The sequence below is a fragment of the Haliotis rubra genome, unplaced genomic scaffold, assembly GCF_003918875.1.
Source record: "Haliotis rubra isolate DU_JTF1 unplaced genomic scaffold, ASM391887v1 Scf57, whole genome shotgun sequence".
NCBI lineage: Eukaryota > Metazoa > Mollusca > Gastropoda > Lepetellida > Haliotidae > Haliotis > Haliotis rubra.
Window position 1 is genome coordinate 2,974,634 of NW_025767268.1, and position 26,998 is coordinate 3,001,631.

At 37.7% G+C, this 26,998-nt stretch overlaps 3 protein-coding genes and 1 long non-coding RNA gene across 7 annotated transcripts in view; all 4 read left to right on the plus strand.

Annotated features, from left to right (window-relative positions):
• Positions 1-14,548, plus strand: part of LOC124254288 — a 53,856-nt gene extending 39,308 nt beyond the window's left edge. The window contains exons 1-7 of one of the 4 annotated variants that reach the window (XM_046688203.1): positions 5,429-5,532; positions 7,824-7,915; positions 8,879-8,906; positions 9,619-9,665; positions 10,337-10,438; positions 10,890-10,922; positions 13,698-14,548. In XM_046688203.1, the coding sequence (XP_046544159.1) occupies positions 5,531-5,532; positions 7,824-7,915; positions 8,879-8,906; positions 9,619-9,665; positions 10,337-10,438; positions 10,890-10,922; positions 13,698-14,524 (1,131 nt within the window). In that variant the 5' untranslated portion in view covers positions 5,429-5,530 and the 3' untranslated portion in view covers positions 14,525-14,548. Of the gene's footprint in view, positions 1-5,428; positions 5,533-7,823; positions 7,916-8,878; positions 8,907-9,618; positions 9,666-10,336; positions 10,439-10,889; positions 10,923-13,697 lie in introns of those variants that run through there. The other 3 variants (XM_046688202.1, XM_046688204.1, XM_046688205.1) reach the window with 3 other exon arrangements.
• An 84-nt stretch (positions 14,549-14,632) lies between these two features.
• On the plus strand, positions 14,633-15,838 carry LOC124254286. The gene has a single exon (XM_046688199.1). It carries the CDS (start codon positions 14,633-14,635, stop codon positions 15,836-15,838), a length of 1,206 nt encoding a protein of 401 aa, XP_046544155.1.
• Positions 15,839-15,979: 141 nt separating this feature from the next.
• LOC124254287 (serine/threonine-protein phosphatase 6 regulatory ankyrin repeat subunit A-like) lies at positions 15,980-18,130 on the plus strand. Its single transcript, XM_046688201.1, has one exon. It carries the CDS (start codon positions 15,980-15,982, stop codon positions 18,128-18,130), a length of 2,151 nt encoding a protein of 716 aa, XP_046544157.1.
• Positions 18,131-26,033: 7,903 nt separating this feature from the next.
• On the plus strand, positions 26,034-26,422 carry LOC124254310. Its single transcript, XR_006892450.1, has 2 exons — positions 26,034-26,238; positions 26,299-26,422. It is a non-coding gene; the product is annotated as an uncharacterized LOC124254310 (long non-coding RNA).
• Positions 26,423-26,998: the final 576 nt, after the last annotated feature.

The following is a 26,998-nucleotide window of genomic DNA, read 5'->3' on the forward strand; positions in this document are numbered from 1 at the left end:
CAAACCTGACATCTTGTAAAAGGAAAGCAAAGTTTTCATAGTTTCATTAAGAGAGGTTTCGGATCCGTCCAAAAATAATTCAGTGTCATCTGCATATTGACCAATAACATGTTCGATGTCGTTTAAAGTCAGGCTCGCTGACTTGGTTGACACATGTCATCGGTTCCCCATTGCGCAGATCGATGCTCATGCTGTTGATCACTGGATTGTCTGGTCCAGACTCGAGTATTTACAGACCGCCACCATATGGCTGGAATATTGCTGAGTGCGACATAAAACTAAACTCACTCACTTGTAATGTCAATCAGGGGTTGCTGGCATTGTTGATGGGAGTCATCATTTCTACTTTGCATAAATTGATGCCCATAGTGTCTATCACTGGATTGTCTGTTCCAGAGTTGGTTATATATTTACATACTGACTTTATACAGCTGAAATATAGCTGGAATACTGCGGAGTGCGGCGTAAAACTAAACTCACTCACTCACTCACTCACTCACTTGTAATGTCAATCAGGGGTTGCTGGCATGGTTGATGGGAGTCATCATTTCTACTTTGCATAAATTGATGCTAATAGTGTCTATCACTGGATTGTCTGTTCCAGAGTAGGTTATATATTTACATACTGACTTCATACAGCTGAAATATCACTGGTAATAAGGGGTGGGGGTAGCTCAGTGGTTAAAGTGTTCGCTTGTGACACCGAAGACCTGGGTTCCATTCCCAACTTGGGTACTATGTGTGAAGCCCATTTGTTGTGTCACCTGCTGTGATATTGCTGAAACAGTGCTGCTTAAAATAAAAACTCACTCACTGGTTTCATTTGTTGATTATCTCCCCTTGGTAGAGATCGAGTGCCGAGGTTGATCTGGGATTATGGGTTGGGTGGGGTGGCTGTAAGGGGAGCGTATCTCTGGGGTCTTTGTCATTTGTCATTGTCTCAACTGACCCCATTGTCTCAACTGACATCATTGTTTGAACCGGCCCCATTTTCTAAACTGACCCCATTGTCAGAACAGTGATCACTGACAATGTTGAAAAATTATATGTATGCAACTGTTAAAACAGTTTTAGTTGGATCTGTGTTAAGGTTCTCAGTGTCCCAGAGACTAATCACTGATCTTGGGGTGTAGTATGTTGATTATTGCTCACTTTAATAGAGTGAGTGAGTGAGAGAGGTTTTATGCTGATTTTAGCAATATTCAAGCAATATCAGGGCATGCGACACCAGAAATGGGCTTCACACATTGTGCCCATATGGGGAATCAAACCCAGGTCTTCAGTGTAATGAGTGGAAACTTTAACCACTAGGCTACGACCCTACCCTTAAATATAAAACTGACGTATTCAAAGAGTTTTGGTAATGATATTTATGTTATTTTTCGGTTTACACAAATAAGCAACTTTGATGTTCGAGGACAGTCAGTGTATACTACAGGTACCTGAAACTATATGCTTTACAAAAGTGAACAACTTATGAAAATATCAAACCTCCCACCTCGTGTTTGTTTTAATTAAACTTTTAACAAAACAAAATATATAGTTTAAACATTGATTTTGTTCTGCATGACATTGCACCTTGTGCCGACTAAGGTATGCAGTGTTCAATATAAGATCTACTAAAAATAGTTTTGCCTAGACAGAATGCACGTGCAGATTACATTGTGAAAAAACATTTTAAATCATGATTATCAATGTAAATAACATATGACATTTTGTTCTGAACTGTCATTAAATAACAGTGTCAAAAGTGCCTTTGCGTATTCATATGAAACCTAAAGTTATAATAAAATATTAATTCTGATTAATTTGTAAACATGTTGCATATGTTGAAATTTGTCTGATGTTTTGGGGGACCGTTTCTGACAAAATGCTGACTGGCAATGAAAATATAATAAGCATGAAAGACACAACTTCAAGATCATATTAAGATCAGTGTTTAACTAAAAAAAGGCTTAAAAAATAACATGACCTGCCATTTCTTAGAAACCTGGAGCACGGCAACTTGACAGTTGTTAGGGACCTGAACAAAACATAAGGAGCCATGGAGCACAGCACTAGGAAGTTCATGTTATATCATAATGTTTTTGGAAACAATGTTGATTAATTGCTCTATGTTTCCTGCATCATTGATTTAGGACAGTGTACCGACAGGCTACATCCAGCAGCTTGAGTTTCAACTTCTGTTCAAGGGACACACTTCACTACAGATGTATGCAGTTGTGTACTTGTAAACTGAGATATTAACACATTCCCTACAAGTATGATCCAGTTCTATTTTCTGAGAAAGCACAAGCTGAGACATGTAAACATGCTGTGTAATCATTAGAGTACTTTATCAACTTAAGTGATTGTCTGGTAGGTGATTATCTAGCATGCGATTGTCTACTTAGGAGATTGCCCTTGTAGGTGATTGTCTTGTAGGTGATTGTCTAGTAGGAGATTGTTTATTAGGTGATTGTCTAGTAGGTGATTGTCTGGAAGGTGATTGTCATGTAGATGATTGTCTAGTAGGTGATTGTCTAGTAGGTGATTGTCATGTAGCAGATTGTCTAGAAGGTGATTGTCATGTAGGTGATTGTCTAGTAGGTGATTGTCATGTAGGTGAGTGTCTAGTAGGAGATTGTTTATTAGGTGATTGTCTAGTAGGTGATTGTCTGGAAGGTGATTGTCATGTAGATGATTGTCTAGTAGGTGACTGCCCAGTAGGTGATTGTCTTGTAGCAGATTGTCTAGAAGGTGATTGTCATGTAGGTGATTGTCTAGTAGGTGATTGTCATGTAGGTGAGTGTCTAGTACGGAGATTGTTTATTAGGTGATTGTCTAGTAGGTGATTGTCTGGAAGGTGATTGTCATGTAGATGATTGTCTAGTAGGTGATTGTCTTGTAGCAGATTGTCTAGTAGGTGACTGCCCAGTAGGTGATTGTCTTGTAGCAGATTGTCTAGAAGGTGATTGTCATGTAGGTGATTGTCTAGTAGGTGACTGCCCAGTAGGTGATTGTCTTGTAGCAGATTGTCTAGAAGGTGATTGTCATGTAGGTGATTGTCTAGTAGGTGATTGTCATGTAGGTGAGTGTCTAGTAGGTGATTGTCTTGTAGCAGATTGTCTAGTAGGGGATTGTCATGTAGATGATTGTCTAGTAGGTGATTGTCCTGTAACAGATTGTCTAGTAGGTGATTGTCTTATAGACGATTGTCTAGTAGGTATCTATAGTACTGGTTATTGTCTTGAAGATGGTTGTCTTGTAGGTGATTGTCTAGTAGGTGATTGTCTCGTAGGTGATTGTCTTGTAGCAGATTGTCTAGTTGGTGATTGTCATGTAGCTGATTGTTTAGTAGGTGGTTTATAGTAGGTTATTGTCTTCAAGATGATTGTCTTGTAGATGATTGTCTAGTAGGTGATCTATAGTAGGTTATTGTCTTCAAGATGATTGTCTAGTAGGTGATTGTCAAGTAGGTGATTGTCTTGTAGATGATTGTCTAGTAGGTGATTTATAGTAGGTTATTGTCTTCAAGATGATTGTCATGTAGGTGATTGTCTAGTAGGGAGTCAGCAAGTGCATGCTACAGGGTCTGATCTTAAATGGGACTGTTCTTTTATATAAATAACAAACACACCTTGAGATACATGATAATGAAAGCTGTAATATGAGTGGCAACTGTACTCTACTCTTATTGATGGTTTTGTTTTATCACAGGTATTTTAGTGAGTTTAGTTTTACACAGCACTCAACAATATTCCAGCTATATGGCAGTTATCACAAGTATTACATCAACAGATAAAGTTTTAAGTCACCTGTTAAAGACACAAGTTAATATATGAACACTAAATTTGAATATAGACTATACAATTTTAAATGAATAAACATGCTGATATTACAATGTTTAGGCAAATAATCCTAGTGCAAAATCTCTTTGAATTTATTGGCTGTGTACAAAATAGAAAAACATTACACTTATGACGTCTGTATACATATATAGAATATTTTATGTCAGAATGGTGTGTAACAGTAACAGAACATACCAAACTGAAATCCTCTGTTCATAAACCAAATTGTCTGAGATTGCTGCATTTGGAATATTCTAGGCAACTAAGGGGATACGGTGGTCACACTCCCATATGAGTAGATCGATGCTCATGTTGTTGATCACTGGATTTAAGGCTCCATACTGGGTTATTTACAGACCGCCGCCATATAGCTGGAATAATGCCTAGTATGGATTTAAACAACCAGCAACCAACCAACCAAATAATAATAATAATAATAATGAGTGAATTTGTAACGCGCCAAACTCCACGCCATCTGGTATGCTCATGGCGCTACAAGTAAAGTTATTTACCAAATCAACTGCATACATCCATGGGCGGATACAGCTTTTTGAGAAAGGGGTGGGGTGGGGGTGGGGGATGCACACTTCATTTTTACCCGTTTTTAAAAGAGACTTTCAATGGTCATTTAATAAACTGTCAAACTGTCAGGACAAAAGTGGACGGGGGTGTATCTCTGCACCTCCCTCTGGATCTGCCTATGTACACCTGTATTACTAGATTGTCAAACACTTTAAACATACTGTATTACTTCAAAACAACACAATATAGAGATAATAGACATACAACTCACCTGATTTGAGATGACGACTTCACTCTTTGTTGATCTGCACAGTTCTGCCTAGTGTTGAGAAATCGTGCAATGTAATCAAAACGTATGGTTTAACACTGATAAACAGTAGTACAGGTACACTGTCTTAAGCTGACAGATAATACTCCATTAAACTAACAACTAATTTCATATAATATATACAAGCGAAAAGCTGAAATAGAATTACAACACATCAATACCAAAAATATGTAAACCACATATTCAGTGTTTGTGCTCTGGCTTTCGTGTTTGTTGTTTTATTTTCATTATTTTGTATTCCTTTTTTTTCTTATTTTTAAAAATTCTTTTTTGGTATTTTAAAAAGAAATTTTCCCAGAATAATGTGGATCCATTTTTCCAGGGTCACCCTTGACAAACACACTCATTGTTCCATGCTGAATGGTCTGCAAAATATTGTTTTGGCCAGACCAATTTTATTTCTCATTTTACGGATTTTTGTCCTCAGAAAACATAACGTCTGGAGGTAAAAACAATATAAAATCAAAATCACCAGTCAAAGTAATATTCCTTCTAAATACCAAAAGTATTTTACTTTTGGCAATTTATGAAGTGTATATGGGGCAAAATACAATCTAAAACAAATTCTCGTAAGTTTACATTTTTGGCCAATGAAAACATTAGGATTTTATTTTTTTCAGCAGAGAATTTTATTTTATTTTTTCTTATTCGTGAAAAAATCTGATCGGCGGATCCGTAAAACAAGAAATAACATTGGTCTGGCTTTGGGAAATGACATTTCACTGTTCATCTTCTGTTTGTTTTTTCAGAGCGAAAAAGATTGCATGTCTATAAGGGGTCCAGGAAAGCTAACCTGTGTCTAAGAAACATCTCAGCACAGATTGAATGAAGGAATCCTGACAAAACCAAAATGTAAGAATTTTGCAACTTCTCTGCTTATTCCTTATCAGTTTGAGGCTAGAACAATTCATATCCAGCAGATCACCTTCATCACAATTGCTACATGCAGCAGGAAAATACAGATGATAATAATTTGGGGTCATGTTTTATAAAAAAAATAAATGAGCATAAAAGTTGAAAGTAAAAACACTCAACAGATCATAATATGCAATGCTTGCCATAAGAAAATTGATAACAAAAATTTGATTGCTTTGAAAACTAAGCTAGCCTAGTGGTTAAAGCGTTAACTTTAATGTGTGAAGCCCATTTCTGGTGCCCAATGCCATGATGTTCCTGGTATATTGCTAGAAGCTGCGTAAAATCCAAAGCACCCGGTCAATCATTTGCAGTTTCCAGAAATTTGTGATTTATTATAGAGAAGCATGTACAATGTGAATCAGTGGCTGATCCAGAGGGGGGTTCAGCGGGTTAGAAACCGCCGCGCCCCCCACCCCCACCCTTTTGAAAATGACTAAAGACCACATTGAAGTTATTGTTTTGCAATGGCAGAGCCAAGGTGGGGTTCAGGGGGTTCGACGACACGCACACACACACGCACACGCACACACACACACACACACACACGCACACACACACCTGGCCATACATTATGAATGATCTCTTGTTACTCTCTCTAAAACTCCGCTGTCATCACTTCTCAACTCTAACCACTAGTGCTTTTGAACTCTGAGATTTAAGAGACTTTAATTATATCGTTATTATATTTCACCTTACACATTTAACTTTAATTGGACACTTGGAATATGCAGAAATCAAAAATCGTTGTATTCCGTAAAGGTGGATATTTATGTTCATATGAACAATGGTACTACAGGGGATCCCAAATAGAAACTGTCTCGTATTATAAGTATCTCGGACTTGTCTGCACATATACAGACTTCATTATATGTGTGGCGGATTACAGATCACCACTGCAATGAGGATTTTTGACAGCATGGTCCTACCAATACTTACATACGGCGCCGAGCTCTTGGGATATGAGGTGGTAGAACAAATTGAGAGGGTACAGACAAAGTTCATCAAAACAATTCTACATCTGCCTTTGACAACCTGCAATGATGCAGTGCTTGGTGAAAGTGGACGACCTCTATTATATGTTTCTTATGTAACTAAATGTGTTAAATATTGGGCCAAAATAATCAACATAAATTACGACAGATTTCCAAAGCAAACCTATTTAATACAGCTGTGACGATATATCGTAGTATCGATAATCGTGATACTTTATCTGACGATAAATATATCGATACATTTTTTCGTATCGTGATATGTATCGTTGACCTTAAAATTGTTAATTTTCATTAGATATTGACGGTTATGTCAAAATTTCTTGCTATTAAAATATGATTTTGTAAAGAAAATAACTAAAGAAAGCACATCGTGATATGCATCGAATCGAATCGTATCGTTCCAAGATATCGCGATACGTATCGTATCATGAAATTTCTGTATCGTCATACCTCTACTATCTTATGCTATATGGATTAGACAACGTTAACAGATATTCTTGGGCCAAAATATCAAACATATCTTATTCTAGTTCGGATTCGGGTACGCATTGGTTAAGCAAGATGTTGGACATATTGATATTGTCATGTCTGAGTTCAAACAAAGAGTGTCTGACTACAACATTCAATGATGGCAGGCTTATCATCCAACTCCAAGTTGACAGCTTATTCAACTTACAAAACAGTTCTGCATGCGGAATCTTATCCCTCACAAATCAGTTCCCCTCCATTGAAGCAAGCGTTAACCAGATTCAGATGTGGCTGCCACCAGCTAATGATCGAAATGGGGAGACGACTGGGCATAGACATCAAGAACCGTTTATGCAGATACTGCCTTCGATATAATATCCAGCTTGTCGAAAACGAGTACCATTTTATCCTTGTCTTCTGTGCCTTCTCCGACTAAAGAAAGCAATATATTCAGTATTAATACTATAGTAACCCCTCATTTGAAACATTTGTTAGACTTATGTCTTCAAATCATCAACTTACTTCTGTGAATTTGTCTAAATACATATATTTTGCTATGAAATTGTATGAATCACTTCATTTGTAATCACACTATTGAAAAGTTTTTGTACTGTGGGCCTGTGGCCTAGAAAAACGTGAATAAAATGACTTACTTAATTGGACACTGTTTCTGTATGAACTGATTAATGTTAAAATGTTTTGTTGTTCATAGAATAGCGTATGTTGGAATTATGAATTGTTACCATTGATATTTATCTTCTCCAGGTCAAGTGTAAAGATAGAAGACCTGGAGGACGATGGTTCGGATGATGAACAGATGAAAGGAAGGAATGCAAGCTCACCTGTAGATCCTAAAGGTATTATAAGGTTATTCCATACCCAATGTGTATAATCTGAGAGGTTTCTGAGGAGATTCCGGGATCGAATGTGTTCTTCTGTGTGCATGAATGAATCATGTATGGACTTAGATGACCAAATTTTGGTGTACCCCAACCACTGGCCATTACCCAGAATATCATGCAGTAGATTATAAGTCATGCCTTAATTCACCTGTCATGAGTTTGAATCCCAGATTAGCCCCAGTTATGTTCCTTGGTTTGTCTGCTCCATATCCATGCTTCTAGATATATTATAATGAAACTGAACTGAATACTGTTCAATTTTGCTAAAGACTCAGCTCTCTGATTGCCGACACGATTGTAGGTAAACATTAATCTACATATTTAAATATAAGGGTTTTTTCCATCCCAACTCGGTACCAAACACCCAGGACTCCATTCCACAAAGATTTTAGCGCAATCACTGTTGTAAGTCTTAGTTAATGAATGGGAGTTACAGTTGTCTTAGCACTAAGATATATGTGTATCAGGATAACAGACATAATTTGTTGTCCCGAGGTACCGCCTGATGAAGAAGATTTCTCTATGTCTCCCTAGGTTCCTTAGTTTGTGAAATACATCATGTGCATATACGTACCAAAAGAATTCATCTATTAACAGTTACTGTACGAAGATGTTTGGAACACTTTGTTAACAATATTGCCTTCGACTTGATAACAAATTTGAATGAAACTTTAACAATTAATTTATGGCCTTAAAAAGGCTCTTATTTATCAAAAATGTTGATTGTGTTGTAATTCTGAGACATTTTCAAGAATATCATTTCTGGTACAAGTTCAACCGGAAATGTTGATTGGGATATTTCAAACGAAAATTTCTGACATATTTTCCAGAATATACTTTCTAGTTCAAGTACAACAACTCCAGAAAGTGCCTGTATCATTACTCTCAGTTACTCTATAAAAATCTCTTTCTTTACAGATAGTACCATGGAAATGCCTTCATCCAGGTATGTCCTTTATAGGCAAAATTGTACGTCTTGTAACTGGAATTTGCCTTTAGGTGTCAATTCTGATTTGCAACATGATGATAAAATAATGTATGATAAAATTATGGATGATAAAAATATGGAGAATAAATTATGGATGATAAAATCATGGATGATAAAATTACGGATGATAAAATTATGGATGATAAAATTATAGATGATAAAATTACTGAATATACTGTTAGATTTAATTATCTATACGTCATCACAATTAAATGAGGCATTACAAATGTTCATTGTTGTTTAGATGCTTTATGTATACTACATATGTTTATAAACACATTGTTGTCAATCCTGTCAACCACTGGTTTGCATGGTCCAAAGTACATTCAACTCACTCACTCATGTGGATCCTATGAAGATCTGGGTTAGAGCTGGTCTTCAGCAACACCATGCTTGTTGTAAGATGCGACTAACAGGATCAGGTTGTTCGGATCTGTGCCTTGGATAACACATGTCGTCGCATCCAGTTTGTTTAGGCTGATGCTCACGATGTCAGTCGATGGATTGTCTGGTCCAGACTTGAGTATTTACAGTCTGTCGTCAGTCTGTTAGAAGCAAACACACAAACAGGATATGGTGTACTGATAGTAGGGCCATGTCAGATGTATTTCTTCTTCAGTGGAGACTTTTCTTAATAAGTCACATTACATCAACAATGAATACATTTCAGTGGCACACAGATGGCGAGATTACAGAACTTGAACCAGAATGCTATCGGTAGGTTCACATGTTATGATTTCAATATTTTGGGGCTGCGTTATTTTCACTAACTTGTTGTCCATACCAAGTTGTTTTAGAAATATAATACATAAATACTACTTTGAATTGTTTCTCAGACCTATATTGTAGGGCTGTAATGATGAACTATCGATGCATTGCAATTGTTGAGTCTCCAATAGCAATTAATCAATGGTTTAAGCGAAAAACTATCGATGCATCGATAGTATGTGTGACTATAGATAGTTCAGTAATTGACTTTCGTTGATAAATGAGCAGACTTGCAGCTTCATTGAGTTTATGTTTTAACTGTTTACTTGATCTAGGTTTCAAGTTTATTGTCAGTTATTAAAAGAGACAGAAACTACTTCAACTTGTTTTTATTCATATAAACTATACATTCATATGGGAAATGACTTCAAATGAGACAATTCAAGGAGAAAAAAAACTACAGTATTGCAATAGTTGGTCGCAATAGAATATCGCTATCGCAATAGCTGTTCTCCCCTCAATAGTCACCCATACTATATTGCCATCATTGCTACATTTACAGAACATTAACCAGATCACGATCTTAGGTTTGTTTTGACTGTGTCTTGATAGGCAATATCTTCCATAGCTGTATGATAAAGTAACACTGATGTTACATGAACGTTTGACTCACTTTTCAGCGCAATATACAGAGGATGTTAGAATAGGAGAGATGACAGAGGTCAAATTGGCAAATTGTCCTAATACTGTAGTCGGTCAGAAGGTAGTGATCAACCAGAACAGTAAGTATAAAAACGGATTAGTGACATAATCTAAAAAATATTTTATCATCTATATAGACGATCGTTACATCTACATAGAAGCTCTTTTCATCTTCGTAGAAAGTCTTTTCATCTTGGTAGAAGATACTTACATCGATATAGATGATACTATCATTGAGCTCTTCAGGACTTATATTTATCAAAATTTTGAAAGTCACAGGAAAATGATCGGAACTGGTTCAGCCATCTAGTTAGGAACACCACTGATGTTTTTAATCACATATCTGACAACAATCAGTAATGGCCATTCCTTTTTCTCTTTTTAAAATTTCATTTTGATTTAAGACTACAGTTTTATAAGTGTTCATACCCAGTAATCAAAAGTACTCAGTGGCTTCCAGCCAATCAGTGAGAAACATAAACAACTGTCTGTTGCTCAAGACAGTGAAGGCTCATATGATCATGCTTTCAGCTCCTGTGGTTACCCGATTGGACAAGATAAAGGGTATGTTTCATTAAATCTTATAAATATGAATATATTGACAGGTATCTCCGTTTTTTAGAGCAACCATTCTTTTTTAAATTAATTTTTAGATGTATTGAAAAAGAAGTTTTTTGGGTTTAAAAGTATTTTTCTTGACTCACCGGAATTTATTGTTATATATTTGTTTATACCAGGGCATATTGTCAATGTCACCTTTGGGGTGGTGGGGTAGCCTAATGGTTGAAGCGTCCGCGTGGCACGCTGAACACCGGGTTCGATTCTCCACTTGGGTACAAGCCCATTTCTGGTGTCACCTGCCGTGATGATGCTGGAATATTGCTAAAAGCGGCATAAAACCATACTCCCTCACTCACTGGGTATTTTTTTGCACCACTGGATAACATTAGGTCCCCTAAACATCATGGAAACTAGGTCATTAAAACAGTGAAGTTGTAAACTGCTGTGACCAGTATGTATTATGTATTTGTTATCAATCAAATGAAGATCAATCAATGTGATTTGGATAAAATGACATAAATCAACCAAGTCAGCAAGCCTGAGTACCCAATCCAATTTGCCAATTCTTATTACCATTGTATGACATGAGGACGGGTCTGTGAAAGGTCAAGGTCACTAGAGGTCAAATTATGCATCATGCTTCAAATTTCATGAAATTTCTGATTCGTTTCTGAGGAATCATTTTTCATGTTCGTCTGGCACTCAGTATTGTTCTCACTTGTGTTTTGGTGACACTGAAGGTCAAGGCCATCGCAGAAAATATCTGTGGACCACATTCCCGCTTGACAACAGTACAAGAATCTGTATCCAAATGTTGAACTCACAAAATATAAAAGTTGTTATCCATAAAGTTTGTCAATTTTCTACTGTTATCTATTTGGTAAAGTTAAAATGGGTCATATGTGAATTCAGGAAAAGAGCTGTTTCTATTTATTTTTGTCATGAATAAACACCTTTCTTGTTTAGTTAATCATATAACTTTCTGTATATGTTATAGGTGGATTTTATATGTTTTAAATCTGAATATGTGTGTGTAGTGTTTCCAAGTTTCATGATTCGAAGAACAACATGAGAGATAAGAGTCGAGCAAAATTTGTATTCTGAATTCGCACATTAACAGCATTTAAAATTCCCGCCTGCCCGACCGTCCGGACAGTCAAATTTCAGAAGTAGCCTGTCCGGTAGTCTGGTAGATGTTTTTACCCTTAACAGTAAATATTTTATAATATCAGACAGGTTTTCTTGTCGTCAGTTTGAGGTGTTTAAGGTATTATGATAATTATGTTAAACTATTTACGATTGGACAGTTCATTTTACAAGAACCAATCAGAACACATGTACTTTCATCCTGGTTCCCTGGGTCTGTTGCGCCTGTGCTAACACTCCGACACTGTGGTTGCTGCATTCGTTACTCACTTGTGTTATTCCGGGACAAGCTGAATAGCGAGGTTACGGAAAGGGCGAACTGTGACGAATGTGGTTGCCTGGGTCAGTGTCGGAGCATTAGCGCAGGCGCAACAGACCCGGGAACCAGGCTGATGTACGTTCAGTTTACCTAAACTCGATGCATGCCTGTTAGTGCTATGTTGTTCATTGCGATGCCTACAAGCAGTAAAGTATTCTGAAAACTCTTTTTTTTTCATTGTTGAAAACCGAACAGGCAAGTTTTTATCCTGACTGGTAATTTTTTTAAGTTATCAGTACGTCTGTCTGGTGTGTAATTTTGGGAATTTTAAACACTGACATTGATACTGCAGTTCAATCAACTCATATCTCAAATCGCACAAACTGTAAGCAGACCTCACAGTCACAACGACACAGATTTCTTACGTTGGAATTGTAGAATACGTGCAACATTATGATGCATCAGAGAGTACACCATGACTTGGAAATTCACAAACATCCCATCGCACACATTTTGCACGCGCTCCAAGCACGCGGTCTACAAGGGAGATAACTCTAATGAGTTGAACTGATGACCGCTAAGAAAACTTGACATTACAGTGTGAACACTCAAAATATGTATATTTGATTGTTGTATTGTACATTTATTACCATTTCAATCTGTTTGTGTATGTGTGTCTGTGTGTGCCTGTCTCTCTGTGTGTCTGTCTGTGTGTGTGTGTATGTGTGTCTGTGTACGTATGCATGCCCTCTCTGTCAGGAATCCTGGTTACAGTAGGTTTTCACTAAAGCTGAAGGCGTACTACATACCCTAGCCAAAATCATAATACAGAAACGTAGCCTAGGGACGAGTCCATTCGCATTGTGTCATTTTCATGTTTGGAACTGTCACACTGCATCTGTATTCAGTACACATCCCACTGACATAAGTAATACTTGTCAGTTGTCCTGAATATAAGACTGGCCAGTATTGAGTGAGAGTGCCACATTTGCTCAATATTGAGTTTATCAATGTCTTTAGGGTATGAATACTACATGGTCAATAAAATGTCAGTTTTGTTAAATATATTGACCAGTGCTCAGTGGTTTTAAGTCCCGTGAAGATCTGGGTTAGAATTGGCCTACAGTAACCCATGCTTGTCGTAAGAGGTGACGAATGGAACGGGTGGTCAGGCTCGCTGACTTGGTTGACACATGTCATCTTATCTCAGTTGCGTGGATCGATGCTCATGCTGTTGATCACTGGATTGGTCTGGTCCAGACTCCAGACAGCCGCCATATAGCTGGAATATTGCTGAGTGCAGAGTTAAACAACAAGCAACCAACTGTATTTTTATGGGTTGGTCTTGATGTGACCTGTATTTCCCGTTTCAGTGCAGACCAAGCGAAAACTTGACAAATTTAGAAGGGATTCGTACTATGAAACCAGAGCCGCCAAGTCTGCAAAGGAGTGTGTGAAAAGTGGCTGGGTTTTACTTAAAGGCTCTGAAGAATATGGCAAGACATCACTGGGGCTGTACATTCTCAAAACCTTTGATCAGTCCTACATCCCACTTTATATCCAGAATCAAGGTGATTTGGAATGTATTACAGATCTGACTGGACTTGAAGATGTTAAAAAGGATGGTAAATTTGAAACGTTCGTCATTTTCATTGATGTTCCCTTTAAGAGTCATGATGAAGTTGATACCCACTTAACTGATGCAGTGGAACTTGCTAGCAGAGGTGCAGCTCATGTTATAATAAGCATTTCAACAAAGAACCTGCCAAAGCTGGAGAAATCTACTCTGCTTAAATGTCAGGGGAAGAATTCCCAACATGCAGTGACTCTACAAGACCTTCCTTTGCAAGAACATGAACGATATGAAATTTTGAAACAGAAATTAAAGCCACAGACAGTCAAATCTTTAGGACCAACAGAGGGCTCTCAAGAGGCGGCACTTCAGGATATTGCAAAGTTAACTGACCACCCCTGGTTCTTCATGGCCATTGAGTCAAGTGGCTCTAAAAAGGGCACAGAGCTAGTGACAAGCTTAAAGAACCCAGTTGGTTCCTTCATTCAGCAGCTTGAACACATGGCCGAAAATGAACAGATGAAATTTGCTGCACTTGTAATGATTGTGAAAGATGGTTTCTTATATGAAGCCAAGAATAGGCCTCAAGATCACCCAAATCTCCACAACCATTTTTTGAAAATTTAAACAAGATACTTGACATACAAGGCATTTCACTGGGGAAGATTCAGGAAGCAGCAAAAGGTATGATAGGAGAGTACTTGATTTGCACAAACAAAAGATATACAGTTATTCATGAATCAGTCACTGATGCAGTGTGTCAAGTACTGTTTTCAAAAAGTGAAGAACTCATGCTTGAATGGTGCCCCCTCAGTTTTTCTCATCCACAAAACAGTAATTCAAGACTGTGAAGACGAAGACACAGATAAACTCGCCATAGATGTTTATTTTGAAGAACACTTGATCAGAAGACTCTTGGAAGAGGAGTGTGTCATGGATGCTTTAAAATTTTCAGGATTTAATTCACGAGACTTTGTGAGAAACATTAAGAAGAAACTCAAGGAGAAAGTTACAAATTACAAGGATGTTCTTTTGCAAGCCATATCATTAAAGCATTTTCCATTGGTAGAGGAGATTGTAGTGAACGTCTTGAGGACTCTGCCTGGGAGTGGAGAGTATATCAAGCATCTGGCTCTGGTAAGAGCTTGTGAGGCTGGCAACAAAGAAGCTTATGACCTGTTGCTTAGTGTGGGTGCAAAGGTCAACCTTCCCTGCATGGCTGCTTGCAAGGAGGGTAAATGTCCACAAATTATCCACAAAGTTTTAAGAGAGCTTGTTAACCAGTTTTATAACCTCTCTCCTGACATACTGAAGGAATGGATTTTGATTGTCATAACACATGGAGATATTGATGCAGTAAAAACCTTCATCACAAATCTCCAAGGTAGAAAAGGCAGACATGACTTGATCGTCAGCGCCCTTGAGGTGGCTTGCAAACTTGGATCTCTTGATAAATACAACGCAGTTAGCTGTGATGGATTAAGTCCCAACTGGACAAGCCTGTTAGTAAGTGCCAGTGAAGGTGGAAATGAGAAAATCATCACACATCTCCTGGAGCAGAGAGACCATGCAACATCGGATGAAAAACCATGCAATACAAACCTGGAAGAGATGTTTCTTGCAGCTTGCAGGTTTAATAGAAAGGGTGCAGCAGAGGTCCTTCTGAAGAGAAACCCCAGTGTGTTAGATGGAGTTACTGAAACAGGCCATACAGCTCTTCATCTTGCTGCAAGTGTTTCTCACATTAACAAACCAGACACTCTCACGTGGCTTCTCACGGTGAAGACCTGGGACACCACCACCACTGACATTGATGGTTTTACTGCTCTGCATTCAGCATGTGTCACTGGGAATGTGACATGTGTGGAACAGTTACTGAAGGCAGGGTTTGATACACAGGCTCCAGATAAACATGGAAATACCCTCTGCATGTTCATCTGAAGGAAGATTCATCAACAAACCAGTTGTTGAGAAGCTTGTCAGGGCTAAAATGCAATTCCCAGAAACTCCCATATCGCCAGTGTGCAAAACAATGACAAACAAACTCCTGCCCATTTGCTTTGCATGAATTCAAATGGTATCATGGCATCCATTCTTCAGTTCTTGATGCAGGATGAAGATGAATATAAAATGGTGGAGAAAACTGACATTCATTCTATGACCATGAAAGACAGAAAAGGGCAAACTCCACTCCATACTCTCATCGCTTCGACAGGGACCACAGCAGTCTTAAGGCTCCTTCTTGAGAAGAGAAATGTGGATGTAAAGACAGCTGATGCTGAGGGCAACACAGTACTTCATCTTGCATGCAGGACAGGTAACGATGAAGTCATCAAGATGTTGATGCCGAGAACAGGTTATAGATTAACATACAAAGAGACAAATCAGCAAGGACAGACACCACTACATTGCTACGCTGAAAATGGCTGTGATGGGAAAATAACAGAACTTTTATGTAAAGATGTAGATGCAAAAGATTTGCAAGGTGAAACAGCTTTGCATCATGCTGTGAGCAAAGAAAATAAATCTGATGTTGTAAAAGCACTGATGAAATTAGGTGCAAATCTGAACTCGACAGATAACAAGGGGCAAACTCCTCTGCATAAAGTCTCCAATGTGTCACATGGCACAAGCGTGGAAGTTGCTCAGATGCTTGTAGAGGGACCTAGCAATAAACCACAGACAGCAGACGTCAGTATTGCAGACAAAGAACAAATGACAGCATTGCATCATGCCTGTGTATCAAGAGGAGGGGGCAGTTCACTGGTTGCAGAGTTTCTTCTGTCTTGCAAAGGAGATATTTGGAGTCAGAATATGCACACACACTTACCAATCCATATCTGCTGCATGGAATGTTCCAAATACAGTTCAGATGTGCTGAGAGTTCTTCTTAAGCATCTTCATACAAGTCCTGAATCAAGAGATGTCCAGCGAATGCTGTCTGCTGGTGACAAGTATGGGGACACCCCTCTACACAAAGTATGCCTGTCTTCAGGGGAGTGCAGGAAAGAAGTTGCTGAAATCCTTATTGATGCTGGAGCTGATCTTACTCAAGTTAATTCTGCCGATGATACCGTCATGGACATAGTGATAAGGAACCGAGTAAATGATTTGAATGAATTGATGATTATGAAAGCACTCATGAGAGCATGTAAGCTAGACATCAAAGTCCAAGATTTGGAGAAGTTACTGTCATGTGATCACATTAACAGTGACACCCTGTCCCCGATGCTTCAAAGACTTGTACAGTGTGATGAACAACACACTGTCAGTGTCCTGGAGAGGCTGATTCAGAAAGGTGCTGACATACACCGAACCACCGCCGATGGTCTGACTATGATACACCTGGCTGCCACAACACAGGGGGAGTTCACTGATCGCATTATTGGGTTCCTCATCTCAAATGGAGCTGATCTGTGTGCAGAGGACAAGGGAGGGGAAAGTGCTTTACATAAAGTGGTTGAAGGAATGACTCCCCATTGTGCAGGTCTTATAAGATTTCTTCATTCAAGAGGAATACCAATTGATGCAAAGGATTCCATGGGAAATACTGCACTTCACAAGCTGTTTTCAGCTATGCCCAAACTGAGTGAACACTACAGAACTTGTATGGAAGTACTTATCAAACTGAAATGTCCTGTTGATTCTCCTAACAAACAAGGACATACCTCTTGTGCATTGGCTAAGAAACATGGTGAGACGGTCATAAAAGAACTTCTGCACACATATTGCACAAAACTAGATATTCTGGACTCAAATGCCTTGAAAGACATCATAGCAAATGGAGCAGATATCAACAGCATGGACCTCGAAGGAAACACAGTGCTGCACAAGATATGCACAAGAAGGGTTTCCTTTGTATGTAACAATGTTAAGGTCTTGCTGAAGCTTGAAGCTGACAAGTTCTTGAAGAACAAGGAAGAAAAGCTGGCATTTGACTTAGCTTGTGATACGGGACTGGATGAGGATGTGAGAGAGTTGACTGTGACCGAGAGGCCTTCACCAGAAGATCTAGATACCGATGGGGCATCAGCAGCCACAACTCCAACTTTTCCTCTTCCTCGTCCACCGTGGGTAAGGAGGTCACCCTCAGAAGACTGGGTATGTGATTTTCGGAATGGGATGACTGGTATTAGGAATGCAGCCGGCATGGACCACATGGACGATGAAATGGAAAACTTTGAAAGAAATGCAAGGAGAAAACAGAACAATCACTTCAAGCAATACTTGTGACTATTAGGGCGATGATTTCAAAGAAAATCATTTATCACGTATGTGAAGCATCAGCATATGATTTACACAATATGTGATTATAGTTTGTACATATTCACGTTGAAGATATACCATGGAGATCACACTTGAGATATTGCATAATATTGGACTATTGTATTGGATATAATAACACCCTCCAATCTGATTCTTGAAATCGCTTGATATTAGATACATACCTTGGAAACAGACTAAGCGTACAACAGCTTATGTAGGAGTAATTCTGAATTAATACAGTTTTTGGACAATTATTGCTTTGGTGAAATCCAAGAGCATGAATAGGATGATTATAAACATGTTCTTTGTAAGTCTGGGTCAGGGAAGCAACTCTCTGCCAGAATAGTGGCACTTGGGAAGCCTGGCTCACCTGTGACTGGGACCATGTCAGCATGGAATAGTGGTGCTTGTGAAAGTGGCACTACACAGAAATAGGGGCACTTGCCAGGCATCGGTTTTAGGCTGTCCAGCCACTGGGCTTCAAGTAAAGCCTGTAAAGTTCTGAATAATGATGAATTCATTGCGTGAGTCAGATGATGGAAGGAAAGCTGTTGTGAAGAGACCTCACTCCATTAGAGTTCATGCAGAATGCGTAAGGACATTAGAAAGGAAATTTAAAGAAGTGGACAAAATGGCCAATCAACAGACAGGTAGTATCTTCAGATGCTTGACAATCAGTGAATTGGTGGAAGCATCTATAAATAGAATGGGGAAGTCCTAATGAAGCTGAAGATGGCTGTGAAGATTTACAGGTTGTAGTTATTAGTTGTGTGACTTTCAGTATACATAAATAGTGGTACTTGTATAGAGTTTTTACCGTCTACACTGATTCCAAGTAAATGTGACTTACCTGTTGCAGCTGTGAAATGGATATACTTGGGCATATTGAATGAAACATTAGTAAACAAAATACTTGAAGTACGTGTGATTGAAACGATCCATGTCATTAGATTGTTTGAACAACAATTAATTAAACCATGAATTGTGTTTATCTTAAATATGGTTAATTGATGTGAATGGTTCCATATTTGTTGTGTACATTAGGCCAGACCATTTTTTTTCCTTGTTTTACGAAGCTGCCTGTCGTATTTTTTCAAGAATAAGAAAACAAATAAAAAATAATTTTACCCACTCAAAAAATAAATTCTTATGTTTTTATTGGCCATAAATGTAAAGTTACATGAAAATTTGTTTTAGATTGTTTTTTGCCCCATATACACTTCATAAATTGCCAAAAGTGAAATACTTTTAGAATTTAAAAGGAATATTACTTTGACTTGTGATATTTGAAAAAAACAATTTCCCTTCTGCCTCCTGCCTCCTGTTTTCTGAGAACAAAAATCCGTAAAACAAGAAGTAAAATTGGTCTGGCCTTATTTTATTTTGTAAAATTATATTTTTTCGTATTATTTATTTATTGACGTTAACACAAGACAACCAGACTTGATTTGGGAAACAGATATTAAACAAATTTTAAACTTTAATCCAGAGGCTTTTCTTTTAGCCCAAAATATGTCCCAACAATAGTGGTTCAGTCCAAGTACATAAATGACCGCCTCCGTGGTGTAGTAGTTAGAGCGTCCGCCCGGAGAGCGGAAGGTCGCGGGTTCAATCCCCGACCGTGTCATACCAAAAGACGTTAAAATATGGTACTTGGTGGTCCCTGCCTGGCGCTCGGCATTAATGGGTACAACAAGGACTGGTTGGCTTGGAGTAAGTATAATGTGTCTGAGTGGGGTATTCATGCTTCACTGCGGTATGGTATCTCAGTAGGCTAGCACTATAAAGCCAGCTTAAGTCTGGGCTAGTACAAGCAGCCGCACATACACATACACACGCATGCACGTCGTCATATGAGCGAAATATTCTCAAGCACGACGTTAAACCCAATTTCACCTCACCTCACCATGTACATAAATAGTGGTGAAAGTGTTTTCAGTGTGCCTGCTGCTGATTTAGATGTTGTCACTCTGGGATTGAACCAAAGATTCTACACCAATACGTTGACTACACAAATGGCAATAAATGAAATTTCAGACTATCATTCTCTCAGTTTTACTGTGTGTATCAATTTAGCCCTTTAAAATGAAGCTAGATATTATATGTAATTTTAAGTGTTTCAAATACTTCTATTCAAACATAAATATTTTATATTGTATATATTTAAAAGATGAGTCCAGATATTTCTTCTGGTTAAAACTCCTTTATCTACACAAGATCTTTCACTGTTCAAAAATATATATATATTTAAAAATTGTTTACAGATTTAAATGAAATATTGTGCAGAGAGGGTTTGGGTGATGTCAACACTCCTGCTCGCGACCTGAGATCTATATCTTAGCTTCTCAGTGTTCCAAAAGTTAATGCTGTCAGTAATGGTGTCTTGCTTTTGCTGCAGCACATCAGTGGAACTGTCTTCCTATTGACATTAAATCTTCAGAGTATCATCAGATCTTAAGTCTCATTTGAAAACATATCTCTTTCAACTTGCCTATGCTGATGAACTCTCCCACTGAACATTTTGGTACACTTCAAGCATACATTGTGTATGGAGATATGTGTTAAAGAAATGTACTGTTATTATTATCATTATTAAAGTATTGTTTCTAGATAGAAGGGAAGAAAACCATTTCTGTAATCATAAGAAATCTGTACTAAAAGCAGAGTAAGTTGTATGATTCGGATTATATCATAAGCATGTGTTGATGAATCATTATGAAATAGTGATGATATCAGTTTGCAGAAAGTGGGCTTATCATCTGCCACCTGTTGCACCATCACAAACACATGCCAAGGCAAGTCAATTTTAGTCTATAAGGAACATATGGTACACATCAAAATAGGGAATTGCCCTCAATGTCACAGATTTGAAGAATCCTGAAATCTACACAAATGCAAAACATTTTTTAAAAGCTTTAGAAAATTTAGTTATGTAGAAATGGTATGCACCAAAGTTTTAGGAGATAATGTATGATATTAAAGATATGTGTATAGTATTGATTAGGATATTTACAGAAAAAATCATATGTCTTCAATATAAGATGTTTTCATATTTTGAAAAGCTAACCCTCAGTTTTGCAAAAGTAAACCAGATGTGTTTGTACAAAGATGGTGTGTGTGTGGGGGTTTTGTTTTAGCAGGGGTGCGCACACCATAAAAACGGGTGGAAATGAAGTGTCCACCCCTCCTTTTCTCAAGAGTGTGCACACACACCCATTCTCAATAAGCTGTATCCGCCCCTGATGTACAATACATAATTATGCTAATTATACAACCTATTTGTTGCATTACCTGATTTAAGTGAACTATGTTAGGTAAACTTTTGTAATGAAGAGAACTATATTATGCTGTGCACATTTTATCCTTAATCTTTACAACTTCAAAATTTGTCTTTTAACTACACTGTGAATATTTGCAGAAATATACACCCATGGGGAGTATAGTTTTCAAGGCAGGGAGGTAATCCCATGCTGAATCAAATCTATATCATGTTATTCCTATTATACAGTATGAAAATATTTATGTATTTTCGGAAATAATCAACAACTAATACTTCTTACAGGTTTTTTGAGAACTATGTACAAAGGTTCATATGTGTGCATATATACTCATGCCAATAATGGTTGTCACCCCCTTCAATTTTTTTAATTGGAGAGGGGGTTGGGGGGAAGGGGTGACAACCATTATTGGCATGAGTATATTTGACTTATTTCTATTGTTGACCATGTTTTCAAATGTATTTCTTGCAATCATGCAGACTAGTTCACATACTAGATTTCCCTCTTTAAAATGTATTAAAACCTATATACATCTTTGAATTTTGTTTATGAAATTAAATATATGACATTTTTTCCCTTTTAATTCAAATTTGATATAGCATAATGGCATATTTTTGTGACGTTTTATATTTTATGAGCTATTTAGTTCAGCAACAATTTCACAGATTGGTACATTTTGTTGATTTGGGAATTATTGTTACAAGTTTCAGATTATGTTTTGCACCTTCAAAATCAATAATTGATTGTTTTGTTTGTGAAATCTTTTCGATTGGTTATGACATTGTTTTAACACATTTTCTGGTGAAATCTTTTTCGGTTAAACTTATCCCTTCATTGAATTCTGTCTATCAAATCATAGAGGTGGGATTTTGCTTTGGAAACTTGCCTTCAAAAAATTTGGATGAAGAAAGATGACCTGGCTTTTTAGTGAGCGTACAAGAGTATTTTTGTATTTCACATCGTTGGGGAAAATTGACAGTAGAAAATGTTAATTATTTCACGTTAGAATGAAAATTCAGGGTGGGCAGAAGATTGGAAACACAGAATAATAGGACAGTCTTTATTTGTGTATCTGGTAGCTGTTCAGTTGTACACCAATTATAGCCTTGACAATGCATTAACCAGGTCTTCAGAAACGTGTTGCCATGGACAATGTGGTAAAGACATGAGTCATGTTAATTATGTACAACTCAACTTTTAATAAGGATGGATTTCTTTTTTCTTTCTTATTATTTATGTAATATATTCATGTCTAATGATCCTTATGAAAAGTTGAGTTTCATATTTGATGCTATAGCAAGACTATTAACCACCTGAGTATGGTTTTTGCAGATAGTAGTTTGATATGTGTGAAATATTAACAAAGCACATTTTTATCTCACTGGTTGGTGTGTTTTATATACATGTACAATAAACAACGATTACGATGAAGTCAGGAGGACCTCTAATTTATAGATTATTTTCTTTATAACCTAGTTCATTGTACACATTTTAACTATGATATAGAGCAAGGCGCAGGAACATTAAAAACAAAACAAAAACAGTTTGTTAAACCCATCAGTTCGTTATAAGGTTTTGGTTAAAAACGTAGTTTACTGTATGTAACACTTGTTTTATTGGTTGTTGTGTTTTATTTACAAATACTATTGGGTTGTTTCTCTGATTGTTGGTGGCAGCTGATTGAAGCACTCGTAAATACTAAGACCCTGGGTTACGACATGTCGCAACCAGTATATGAAATAGTGTTTCGAATTGGAGACCAAATCCTCTATCGGTTATCAGAGGATATGCTGGACGATTATCGATTATAATCGAAATATATAAATTTTAATGTAATCACCAATTTTAAGGGTTTTTCCACATTATTTTTCTAATTAATGTTGTTTTTATAACTAATGCTGTCATGCAATGAAATGCACATGCAAGAATGACGCTGGAATTGTAATTAAACAATAAAAGTGGTTAAAAGTTTACAATGGGCATAGTTTTACGCTGTTGAGCGCATGTTTGTTCGTGAATATTCGTCAAATTTGATGGTTAGTTTACTTCATTCAAGGGTGCTATACAAAAACAACAAATCATTTTTAATCCTTCTTTCGATCGATTTTCGATTATTTTCGATCATCGGAACATCACTAGTATGAAATAGGCCAAAACCCAGCAAAAAAAAGGGCTGGTAACTTCAAAATGTTACAAGCCCAAATGGAATTTAACCAGAACAGACACCAAGATATGGTGAATTTACTCAGATGTATGGGGCATCTAACATTTTTACCAGACCATCGAGCTCGCTTGCTGTAAATTTAGACCGTCCGTCAGAAATCTAGCCGTCTCGGGAGCTCGGACGGGCCTTATTTCATACACTGTGGCAACTCTATTAGTTTGTCATAGGCTTATGAATGTTGCAGCACTACGAACTTTTGTGGACCCTGATAAATTACAAGTGTTCTGGTGATACTTCCAAAGATGGGACAGTAGAATCCATTAGTGTCGCTACCAGCGCTTGACACCTTCATTACTCTTCCAGCAGTATTAAGCTACACCGAAAAGTCGCTCATATCATATAAAAGAAGGTGTATATCCATAGAACTCTCCTTGTTGTTCATCACACCACCTTCTAAATGCCACTTAAACAAGTTCTCCTCTGTGAGCAAACACTGACATTCTGCCCGCTTCCAAAACTGGGTCCTGATCCGCAAAGCGTTCATGGCATTAAAACAGTCGTAACTATATAGTATATTATAGAATTTCGTATGATGTGGTCCTACGAACGCTTTGTGGATGGGGATCCTGCATCCCAGATTCCAGAACAGAGCATTAGCATCATTCAGGACAACCAACTGTCGCACATTGTGGACTTTACTGGGAGCACTGACTCTACTAGGGCCTGATATTTATGGCTGGTGGCACATACAGTCCAACATCATTGGATAAAACTTTCATGTAAGTCCGAACTTAACAAAATCAGAGAAAAAGCTTGGTCCCTGCATCTGCCTTATGAAGGCATCATTTTGCAGTTGTGGAAAACTAAAGTAATTTCCTTCAATTCCGATACAATGATGTTTGACTGTATATGGCGCATTGTACTGCTGATTATGATTGTAAACTCTATAATGTGTGTTTCAATAAAATTTGTTAATTGTACATTTTTCTCTTTTGTGGTTATTATGACTCTCACTTGAATATAATGTGAGTGAGTTTAGTTTAATGCTGCTTTTAGCAATATTCCAGCAATATCACGGCGTGGGACACCAGAAATGGCTTCACACATTGTACCCATGTGGGGATCGAACCCAGGTCTTCAGCGTGACGAGCGAAGCTTTAACCACTAGGCTACCCCACCGCCCTGAACAGACCAGAAACCAATGATCAATTACATTGCTGGAATGTCAGAACCATCTTCCTGCTCGTGGTTTTACCAAAGTGCATCTCCTACCGCCTCAAGTTGACGTTGTGATATAACTACAATAATGTTCAAAACGGCGGTAAAACCTACTGGCTCTCTACATGATATGGAATGCTCAAACACTGCAAGGTTTAATACATTCAGCTTTAGAGGGTACTGATGCCCATTTTCCAAAGGATATGTTTCTTATTCATCATGTATAGACTCGGGTGTATCTTGAAGGTAAAGTTGTATACTGTGATGGACAGAAATCTATTTCCAGTTAAATACATAATGTTAAAATATGTACAGATGGAAAAAGTATCGCAACACCCATGTTTTATGACAGTACCTATATTTAATGTCATGTGCGTCTTCACAGGAAAATATTTTGTAGCCAAAGTGCTGAAAAGACATTTCATTAACGCAAAAGCCAAAAACAAAGAATCTGAATAGTGTAATTTGATTAAACATGGGTCCTGTAATAAAACTGAAATTAAGATATTTTTTTAACATAATGTGCTAATACAAGTATGGTCAAACCAAATGGGTAACACGATGCATAGACCTAATTCAATAATCCAATCCACAAATAAGGTCTCTCGTTTCAGAAACAGAAGACCCAGTCAGTATCTTGTGTAACCCCCGCCCACCTGTATGACGTTTTGAACATTGAGTGCACAAGACGCTGAATCCGATGTTGGGGAAACCAATTATATTCTTGGTGTAAGTTTTGGTCTAATACTCTGGACTGGCGGATCTCTCTGACGAACTTTACACCTCAGAATGTCCCAAACATGTTCGATGGGGTTCAAACCAGGGCTTCTGGCTGGCTATGGAAGGGTTTTAATTTAGCTGCTTGATGCAGGAAATCAATGACTGCGGGTGCACGATGTGGCCTGGCGTTGTCATCCATAAAGATTGGCCTTGTTAATAGGGGATGATTATCAAACTGAGGCACTACAAGCCTCCTCAAGATTTCCTCTTGGTATCTTTGTCCATTCACATTTCCTCTCACTGTGACAAGCTGAAGTTTGCAGTCATACGACACACAGCCCCATACCATCAAGAATCCTGCGCCGAATGGAACTTTTCAGGATGTGCCACGTTCCTCTATCGCCATACAAGCGTCCTTCCATCATTAACAAACAGCAAAGACGACTCTCGTCTGAAAATGGATTTTCCGCCAAGAAGCTAGATTACACTGATGCCGGTCACTGATGCATCACCGTAATCTTGCAGATATAAAACATAAGTTATCCAGCACCGGGTTCGTTATTCACTCTATGCCCATCAGTTCTATCAGATATAAAATATAAGATATAAGTTATCCAGCACCGGGTTTGTTATTCACTCTTTGCCCATCAGTTCTATCAGATATAAAATATGAGATATAAGGTATCCAGCACCGGGTTTCTTACTCTATGCCGACCAGTTCTATCAGATATAAAATAATAGTTATTCAGCACCAGGTTTGTTATTCACTCTTTGCCCACCAGTTATATCAGATATAAAATATAAGATATAAGTTATCCAGCACCGGGTTGGTTACTCTATGCACATCAATTCTATCTGACATAAAATAATACTTATCCAGCACCAAGTTTGTTATTCACTCTATGCCCATCAGTTCTATCAGATATAAAATATGAGATATAAGTTATCCAGCACCATCAGTTTGTTATTCACTCTATGCCCATCAGTTCTATCAGATATATAATATGAGATATAAGTTATCCAGCACCGGGTTTGTTATTCACTCTTTGCCCACCAGTTCTATCAGATATAAAATATAAGATATAAGTTATCCAGCACCAGGTTTATTCACTCTATTCATCAGTTCTATCTATGCCCATCAGTTCTATCTATCAGATATAAAATATGAAATATAAGTCATCCACACCAGGTTTGTTATTCACTCTATGCCCATCAGTTCTATCAGATATAAAATATGAGATATAAGTTATCGAGCACCAGGTTTGTTATTCACTCTATGCCCATCAGTGCTATCTGATATAAAATAATAGTTAACCAGCACCGTGTTTGTTATTTACGCTATGCCCATCAGTTCTATCAGATATAAAATATGAGATATAAGTCATCCAGCACTGGGTTTGTTACTCTATGCCCACCAGTTCTATCAGATATAAAGTAATAGTTACCCAGCACCGG